Source organism: Neopsephotus bourkii, unplaced genomic scaffold, assembly GCF_033783945.1.
Source record: "Neopsephotus bourkii isolate Nb327-2 ecotype Australia unplaced genomic scaffold, CSIRO-AGI_Nbou_v1 NB_690, whole genome shotgun sequence".
Taxonomy (NCBI): Eukaryota; Metazoa; Chordata; class Aves; order Psittaciformes; family Psittacidae; genus Neopsephotus; species Neopsephotus bourkii.
Genome location: NW_026901189.1, coordinates 2,648,519 through 2,658,168, shown reverse-complemented (window position 1 = coordinate 2,658,168; position 9,650 = coordinate 2,648,519). Strand labels below are relative to the sequence as shown.

At 36.5% G+C, this 9,650-nt stretch overlaps 1 protein-coding gene across 4 annotated transcripts in view; it reads right to left on the bottom strand.

The window, feature by feature from the left end:
* Positions 1–160: 160 nt before the first annotated feature.
* The window catches only part of TRPC3 (transient receptor potential cation channel subfamily C member 3), a 288,551-nt gene continuing 279,061 nt past the window's right edge, over positions 161–9,650 (bottom strand). For 3 of the 4 annotated variants that reach the window (XM_061353693.1, XM_061353691.1, XM_061353690.1), the window contains exons 6-12: positions 8,079–8,312; positions 7,250–7,514; positions 6,604–6,799; positions 4,621–4,830; positions 3,116–3,196; positions 2,074–2,149; positions 161–1,100 (exon numbers count right to left, since the gene is read on the bottom strand). In XM_061353693.1, coding sequence (XP_061209677.1) covers positions 958–1,100; positions 2,074–2,149; positions 3,116–3,196; positions 4,621–4,830; positions 6,604–6,799; positions 7,250–7,514; positions 8,079–8,312 — 1,205 coding nt within the window. In that variant the 3' untranslated portion in view covers positions 161–957. Of the gene's footprint in view, positions 1,101–1,513; positions 1,550–2,073; positions 2,150–3,115; positions 3,197–4,620; positions 4,831–6,603; positions 6,800–7,249; positions 7,515–8,078; positions 8,313–9,650 lie in introns of all 4 variants that reach the window. The other variant, XM_061353692.1, reaches the window with a different exon arrangement.

Here is a 9,650-nt window from a genome sequence, read left to right as displayed (position 1 = left end):
GCTCCCGTTACCGCAGCAACAGAGCCGGCTGCCCATTGGCTGGGCCACGCCGCGAGGGGCGGGTCCGCAGCGCGGCCTACGGCGCGATTGGCAGAGGGCGTGGGCGGCTCCGGGTCGGGTCGCGGCGCTGCGTAAGGAGTGGGCCAGCAGCGAGCGTCAGTAAAGTAGGAATGTTTTATTGAACAACCAAGCACGGAGGCAGCATCGAAACAGTGTAACAAAATACCATCCCTGCGGCAAGTAAGAACGTTAAAAAAAAATCTTTTCTATCGCATAAAGAGTAGCTGCGGACTGAGGTCAGTGGCCTGCCGATGTTGGGTTTTACAAAATAAGATGTCCAGTCCTCACTCGTGAAAGGAAAGATGCTAGATTAATAAATGGTACATATGGGTACATGTATATACATCCATGTTAAATGCTGTTACTACAATTACATTCAGACTTGGCTGATATTCATTATTTCTTTGAAATCATACCATAAGGCCTTAATTTAAACACATCATTAATAAAGAACAAAGATTTCAAGTAATCCTCCACAGATCTGTAGTTGATTTGTTGTATTATGAAAAATCCTGTTTGGACCCCAGGGGTGCAAGGAACACAGTACTACACTGTATTTGTTATTTTACTTTTTTTTTTTTCTTTTCTTGCAAATTTAGTGCAAAGAATTCTCAACATGTATTCATAAACCTGTTAAAATATCAGCAATTGATACCATTATACCTTTTAATGCATAAACAAACAAAAAAATAGTTCTTTGCCTTTAGACAAGTAAAATGAAGAGAGCAATCGTTGCGTGGTGAGTTAATAAAATTTCCTAAGATAAATTCCAGATAAGCTGTACATGAAGTTATTTAGTGCTAAAAATCTAGAATACATTTTTCAAGTATAAGATACTGAAATATTATTGCCAATAAGTAGTTGTGCTGTAGTCAAAACCATAGTTTCTTTGTTGAATCATTCACATGTCAACATATTCGGGTTTAGTTTCTCACTGAGTTTATGTATTAAAATTGCTAATTCTTCTGTTGCTTGGGATTTATCCTCCAAAAGTTCGTAGCGAAGACTGGAGATATCCTGTTTGATTTCCTTTAATTCACCTGTATTAATCATTGAAAGAAATACTTGTTAGCAAAGTTTAATACTCCTTCAAATACTGTTAAATCACACCAGCGTGTATTTCAGATGATCATCTCAAAATATTCATGAAAGTAGATACAGGAAAGGCTTTACTTCTTCTCATTCCCAAGAGGATGCGAGTGTGTCTACACCCCTATATAGTACCAAGAGTATTTAAATAGCCCACTGTACCCTAATGTTGTGCTCCACACATAGACATGACATCAAAAAGCACAGGCTTTACACAGGTTAATGAATTAATCACACAACACTGCTGAGCAGCTGGTAAATATTAGTATCCCCCTTTTAGAGAGAAAAGGCAAAGAGATTTTTTTCTGATGTGATGTGCAAGATCACACAGGAAAAGTGTGGCAGAGCTGGCAGTAAAACTCACAGCTTCTGAGTCTCTCTCCTCTTCCTTACCAATATCCTTTGAATTAGAAAAAGTCAACCAATTTAAAATGGTGTTACGATTTGACACGAACACAAAATCGCACTTAAATGAAAGCAACTGTCAAGGCCAGGCTCATAACAAGCAACAGGATACTTCTCATCATAGGATATTCAGCTCAAGAGCAGAAGCTTCTTAAACTATTCAAATACTATTCTTCCAGCAAGAGTGAGGTATGTGAATTCTTACAGCTCTGACTAGGACTTTGGAAGTATGCATACAGTTAATGACTTCCTCACAAATTTCTACTGTAACTGTTACTTCTGTGCTCTCATTTTCCACCTGTAAATGGGGCCCATAATATTTGTCAGCTCTACTTCTTTGATCCTACTTGTCCATTTTTGTTGTCAGAGGCATACTTACACTACTGTCCAAGTTCCGTGCATTAGATGTGGAAATAACACTCTTTTACCAGAAACTTCCATACACCACTGTAATGCCAATTCTTACTACAACATGACAAAAATTGTCTCTGACTGCTGCAACTGCAGTCTCTTTCTTACCTTCATTTACTTCATCATTTTCTTTGTCCACTTGTGCTTTCAGAACGTAACGTTTTATCAGTCTTTTCATTATTTGCTGCCAAATTGCAACAGTTAAATAATCAGATGAGCATATATAATTAAACACTATTCACTTTCCCACCTATCTCCTTCATATCTGTGTAAGTGAATAAATGAACAGCCTCAGATAAAGCAGTTGCCTCATACGGGGTTTTTGGCGGCATGCTGAGATTCATCATTACAATGAAACATCTTTCTTATCCTCTTATTTACAGAGCAGCACAATGTGTTGTAGGGAACAGGACAACAGGAAAATATGTCTAAACACACCTAATTTAGGCTGTAGAATAGGTCAACTCTGTTGAACTCAGTTCACATATGAAAGGATGTGTAAAATATACATATTTATCTTTTAAAAATAAAAATTAAGATTTTACACTATGACAATGCAATGTCAGCTGTAAAGGATTCATTAAGATGGCATCTGTATTTTTACACTGTAACTTCCAGTGTTCCTTGTATGTAATAATATTGTTGAAGTGTGTTACCCTTTCCAATCTAATGTAGGTCATCTAACAGGGGTTGCACAGGTAGATTACATACCTTCAACATTTTCACAAGAGCTCCTATCTACTCTTTTATTTTTGAGCTGGAAAGATGTCAGGAAGAGAATATCTGTCAGACTCCTCTTACCAGAAAGGAGCGTTCCTATCTGCAGTGATGTTGAATGTCACACTTCAGATGAGAAGAAAGAAAGCGCAAGTAGTGCTAATCTACTCAGCTCAATGCCTTCACATTGCTTCCTCAGAAATCAGTTTCAAATACTTGCTTCTCACACTTGCCAACCCAGGCCATTAAAGGAAAATCTTAATTTTTTCATGGGCTAGTTTTTAAACTCTACTTTAGAGTAGCATTCCAGAGTTTCATTTCTACAGGAGGTTTTCTTTATCTAGTGAAGGCAAAATGTACTTGAAAAACAAAATTCAGCTAGTACCTTCACACAATTCTATTACTCAAAACAGTGATCACTGCATGTGTTTACCTGATAGCGTGTCGGCTGATTGAGAATGCTGTTGAAGCTGTGTGATTCAAAAACTCTGGAGTTCGACTGAAAAAGGTTTAACTAGGGAGAAATAAGAGAAAATTAAAACCTATTATGGAATTCACAGTAAGCATTCAGCTCCTTCTTTTTTTTTTTCTTGGAGACATGTTTGGTGTGTCTCAATAGTCACTATATCAGAATATTATTTTTAAAAAAACCTAAACCCCAAAAGATAGCCTTATTTGCTGGATTTGTGGGCTTTTTTTTAAAGCACTAATAATAGCTATCCTGTTCCTAGCACAGCTCCAAAGCAAATGTGCTTGCACAGCTGAGGAAATAATGAAATATGACTTGGAGGCAGAGATGAGTGGCCAGAGTAAGGAGAGACTCTTTGAACTGGCTTTAACAAAGATCTGTTATGGATCTGCACTCATAATCCTATTTTTAACTACAAATACATGCTCAAAACTATTTCTGCTTAGCTTCAAGTGTTTTTCCAAAGTGCTCTTTTCAGGAATAGTAATGCATTTTTTAAAAAAAAGATCATTGCTCAACCATTCAATGGTCACAAAGCCATTAGGTCCCAAACAATACAAGATTTTTGTAGCAGCGGGCTAGAAATAGAAGGAAGAAAAAAGCCATCTTTCACGAGAGAGCTTTGTGACAAATGCAGAAGGTTTGTTACTACTAAATCAAATACCAGACTCTCCTTTCAGATACACTAATCAGGATTAAGTAAAAAATGTGTATTCACAGGTAGAATTCAAACCCCTAATCTTCATCTGTCATTAATTTTTAGTGACACTGCATTCCATGTATATTTGTAAAGAACATTTAGTTACTCAAATTTAGAATGCCATTAACGCACTGAAGATTATTACTATTGATCCCTTCCTCTTTCCTGTTGTCTTCTGTTGAGAGCACAGCTTTTGACAGTGGGAAGCGAGTGTCATACTGACCACACTTCATCCACCTCCTGTCCTAGTGAAAGAAACAGTTATCTCTCCTTATTCCCTCCAGGTTTGGGTGGGTGGGTTTTTTTGGTTTGTTGGTTTTTTGTTTGTTTTTTTTTTTGTTTGTTTGTTTTTGTGGGTTTTTTTGGGTTTGTTTTTTGTTTTGTTTTTGTTTGTTTGCTTGCTTGGTTGGTTTTGGGTTTTGGTTTTGTTTTTCTTTTTACCCTGAACTAAAAATCTTCATAAGAGAGGCTGAAAACATCCTTATTCAATATTTAGGTCTTTTCTTGTGTGAATTATTTGCATCTTTAAGTACTCAGTTATTTTTATTTTTATGGTGTTTTTCCAGTCATTGGACCTTGTTATCCTAAGAAAATTTAAAGTTATTTTATTGTTTGATATAGTACATTTAGGCAGTCTGCAATGTAGATCTATGAATACAAATGCTTGACTAATTACCATACCATCATTGGAAGCACAAATTATACCCTAGAACATAAACAAAATGCTTTTTACAGATCTTCATTGCAATGAAAAGATTTCAGTACCTACCCTAGATTTGGAATTGCCCATTCCTATTTCAATATCCTTCTGTAGTCGTCTCCTTCTGCACTTAGAAAAATTAATGATTCTCATGATGAAATAGAAAAAAGATTTGGGGCTTGGTACAAGACTGAATGGTGGAGGTAATGTTTTTCCATCATCAAAATATGATAACCACAGTTTAGAACGAGCAAACTTCCACTCTACATCACTGTCATCCTGTGTAAAGATATAAAAACAGGTATGTGCTTTATTTTTAGGAAACTTTTTCCACATGACACTTCTTTTAAATATTGACCCTTTCTGTTTTACATAAAATGTTGCTTGCTAATAAGACTCCTAGTAGATTTGCAAAAATGCAACCACTTTATCAAGTTCATTTTAACTAAATTTCAGTTGTCTCTTTATGGCAGCATCTCATTGCCAATGCTTAGTTGAAGCATGTGAACCATTTAAATAAGTGTTATTTTTGCATTGAGTGAAATCCAACATATAAATTCCTTGCAATTTAAAGTGGAACTTTTGGGGGTTTTTAAAGTCTCATTTTTCTCCTCAAACTGGTCACATGAATTTGGTACTTGCATAAGTGATGAAGTATTAGCCTCAAGACAGACGGTTTAAAATGGTAGTACTCATTAGCTTATTACATAAAAAGTGAATCCAATTTATAATGGAATACAGAAGACACAAACTTTGTTGCCATACAGAAATTGTGTTAAAAATGACAAACTGATTTTGTCCTAACATGTTCTTACTGAAGTACTCCAAGGCTAGACTTGGTTTATTCCAAAGGTGAAAAGTTGATTTATTAGAACTATTTTTCTCCTGCTGAATTCCCTGTTATTACCCTGGAGTCATTGAAAATATTGGAAATTACTTACTCATTTTTATACTCTGTCTTAAACAATCTTTTTTATCCTGCTAGTATGGGTGTGCACCTGCATCTATGAGAATGTAGTACTATAAATAATATCAGAACTCATGGTCTGAAAATCTGGCAATATAAATATACTTTAATTTCAGCAACTTAATTTTTAAAACCCAAGTATCTTCTCTACTTTAAAATTTTCTGAATTTCTTATTGGAGTTGGATGCTAAATATTATAATTAGTTGTCTCTTAAAGTGGAGATACTTTGTCATCATAATGAAATTCAAACAAACTATATGTCATTTAGTAAGCGATGCAGCTAATAACTTTGTGTGAAATCAGAGTGTTCATTCAACTGAGCTGTTTGGCAGATTTGGAGCAATACTACCACTGTGTTTTCAGGACATATGGCAAAGCTCAGTAAACATAGAACCAAGTTTTGATATCAGACCTAAAGTGGAAAAAAGCACATATTACAAACAAAGCATATAAGCATTGCAAAGTGTGACTCAGTCACAACAATCTTAAAAATGGTACCTGTACCATATTTCACCTAAAGAGGCATATAAATATAATAAAGTATGTTCAAGTATCACTGCTGTACACAAGTGTCTAACTCCTGCCTATTTTGCTAAAAAGTATGAGGACTGGAGCTAAAAATCAGATCTCCATTAAAGCCCACATCAAAATAGCATTTAAACTGTCTTCTAATGACTTGTCAAAGATAGAAGTGTACTACATTAAGGAATCGTGAAATAAACATCCTAAGGAAACTGGAATCAATAACCCATGTCTAAAACGTTATGCCCAGTAACCTTGTCTTCTATTTCACAGCAGTCTTCGTTTTATTATTACTTTAGATTTTAAGATTTCTGAATGGATGACATCTCCTTATATGCGTATACATGGCCCAAGATGGACTACTTATTCAGATTCTGTACGAATATGCAGCTTGGCTGGGTTGTTAAACAAAGTCAGTCCTAAGAACATTGTATTCTTTTTGAGATTACCTCAGTAAAGGAGATAACTTCACTACTCCTGTATAATCCATATGCGCTCACTGAAATAATTCTTAGTAATTCTGCCTTTTCTCAACATAAAACAACCTGAGAACAGAGCCCACCTCAATTTCTTGATATGAACTGTTGATCATAGCAATCAGCATGTTGAGCAGAACTACCACCATCGTCACGTTGTATATGCCATAAAGAACATAACCAATGTTCTCTATGAATTTATGATCATATTTGAGGACAACAGAGGTTACTTCAGACAAGCCAAATATTGACCAAAATAAGGTCTTGAAACTTTCTTCCACTCTGAAGGGAAAAAAAAAAGAGGAAGATGCTATTAACTCTCTACACAAATAAATATATGAGTTGTGTTTACAGTAAGTGATAAACAATCTCAAGTAGTTTGTCTGTGAATCAGGTTTGTAGAGCACTGATCAAAACAACAAACATGGAAAAAAAAGTTTATGGTACATTCAGTTTCTCCACTATGCTCCACCAATTGGTTTCCCACAAATCTTTGTGATAAACACAAGGTAAAATTATTTCAGACTGCAACAAAATCTTCCATTACACAAGTAGGACAGAATTTTGTGTTCTGCTGAGATACCTGATTTCCCACTGACTTCAACTGTTTTTTTCTTCAGTTTTATTTTAATGCTAGGAAACAGCACACGATATCTCGCAGTCTTTGTTACCTTAGTGAAAAACCTGAAAGTTACATATTAGCTTTTTACTTGAACAAAACTTCACACTTACGTTGTAAAGGCTGGGTTTAGTTTAGCTCCAAGGTAGTAGGAATACAGTATAAACATTCCAATCATAAATGCAAGAAATACCATAATAAAAAGGACCATAAACTTGAAGATGTCTTTAACAGTCCTTCCAAGTGAAATCTGCAAAGGCCCAAAACTCTCATTTGCAGGCAGGATATATGCGATACGAGAAAAGCTAAGAACAACAGCAATTGCATAAAGGCCTTCGGATATTATCTGAGGATCAGATGGGAGCCATTTATCTCTAGCTGGAAGATACAAAATATAGGGGTAGAGTTACTCATTTATCACAGTGCTGAAAATTAAGTCTTGATAGGATTTTTCCATGAGCAGGTCTGAATTTAGTTGAGACAAATATTCAAAGAGTCTAGCAGTTCCCTTGGTTACAAGGAATAAATCTAAGTTACATCACCTTCTACTAGTACTTGAAAAAACATGACGTTTGCATTTTAACCTGACATATGTAACAATACATAATTCCTTACTGCTTCTCTTAAACACAACTGTTTTATCTGAATAAGCACTATGCCAAAGACAGAAATATATTTGTATTTTGTGTTACTGATGGGAAGGTAACAGTGTTGGCTAATGAACAATTTAATTTATTAATCACGCCAGGTTTTCCCACTGGTACAAGTTCAGGATATAACCTAATTCCCTTTGAAATCATGAAGATTTATGCATTTACCTCAGTGGAAGTAGGATCACCACAAACACAAGCAAACATTCATCTTAAAGCTTCAAAATGCTTTATAGTGCATCCTACCAGTTTTTCTGTGTTCAGATCTGTGTTGAAGAAAAGTTAAGCTCACCATAAGTAAAATATTCTATTTCTGGAGGAAGTGTAACCTCAGAGAGGTCATTTTCCTCAATGTAGTTGTCCACATATTGTTGTGCTTTCGTGGCCTGCAGGAATGCCAGAAGCCTTGCTGTGAAAGCAGCAATGAAAATGGACAGCATCCCAAAATCCAAAACATTCCATAACTGCACAATATATTCCCTGGGTCCTTCCAGCCATAGCTCTTTGCATTCTGACCACATCATACCTGCAACAAAAGGTGAAAAACCACATTGTAGTGTTGGCCAAACTCTCTTCACTTACATTCTCTGCATTCCAATTCACAAAACCAGGTGGTACCAGTGGAGCAAAAATTCATTTATTTGCAGTGTCACAGCATCATTACACACCTTGAGTAAGGCCCTCTTGGTTTCAACAGAGTTGATCAAATAGCAAGTTATGAATTGATAAGTGGTGATAAAGCTCAAACATCTCCACATAGGATAGCATAGAGCCATGACTTTGCAGTGAAAGCATTATGGCCTAACTAAATAACAGTATGCTGTACTTCTAAAGGAAGAACGTTAAATATGGAAAAAGAACTCCTCTCACTTCCTTACCATTTATGTTCATAAACCACTTCTGAATTAGAAGCATTCACATTTACAGAGGATCTCAACTATCCAGCTATACAGATGACCAAATACAAAGGGCACAATTGCACTACTGGTTCTTCACTTGGCAGAAGAAGTTTGCCTTTCAGCCTAGCAAGTGGAATTTGGTTATGTGTAGTTCAGTTTTGGCTTGGTAATTCAGAGGGGGTACTGCTGCCATTCCAAACATATGCACAGCAGCCATGCACTGAATTGGCTTAAGGCTGGTTGTCCCTGAGTGCCCAAGAAATTTCTCACGGTGACCAAGTCCTAAAGACCACTAAAATCTCTGTCCTTGACTCCTGTCAAATAAAGAGGCTGCTCCCCAGGAACGTATGTTGGGACTACCAGAAGGCAGCACACAGATACGCATCTCCCTACTCTAACATAATTTAAGACAAAGCAGGACTTAAACCTGGCATATAGGTGATTCAAAAGGCAGTGTGAGGCACCGTCATGTAACAGCCACCTGCTACACCTACCTCTTTTCTCTCCCAAAACCTGTAGAAGCTAAGAATGCTACATTATCATGCAGCTAACTGACATTTTGCCATGTAAAGCACCTGACCTCGATGAAATGCTAGAAGACTGCATTTTCTGCCATACGGAGTTTCAAACAGGCTAACAGTTTTGTGAAGAAAAGAAGGAAAACCAAAACCAACCAACCAAAAATCACAAAGCAACCACACAGACTCCAATCCCCCTTTCCCCCCAAAGAAACCCAACTAACCAAACACCCTCTCAAGACTACAACAACAACAAAGTAGTGATAACTGACTCCAGCCACTTGACACTGGTAGATACTCCAATTTCCTCACATGCTATGTCAGCACCAATGTCACTTAAGCACTGACGTGCTTTCTGGCACACGCTGTTATTATTTAAGAAAGCCACTTCAATAAAGTATGATTTTTGCAAACCTACTGTCCCGTTACAAATGCCAGAATTACCAA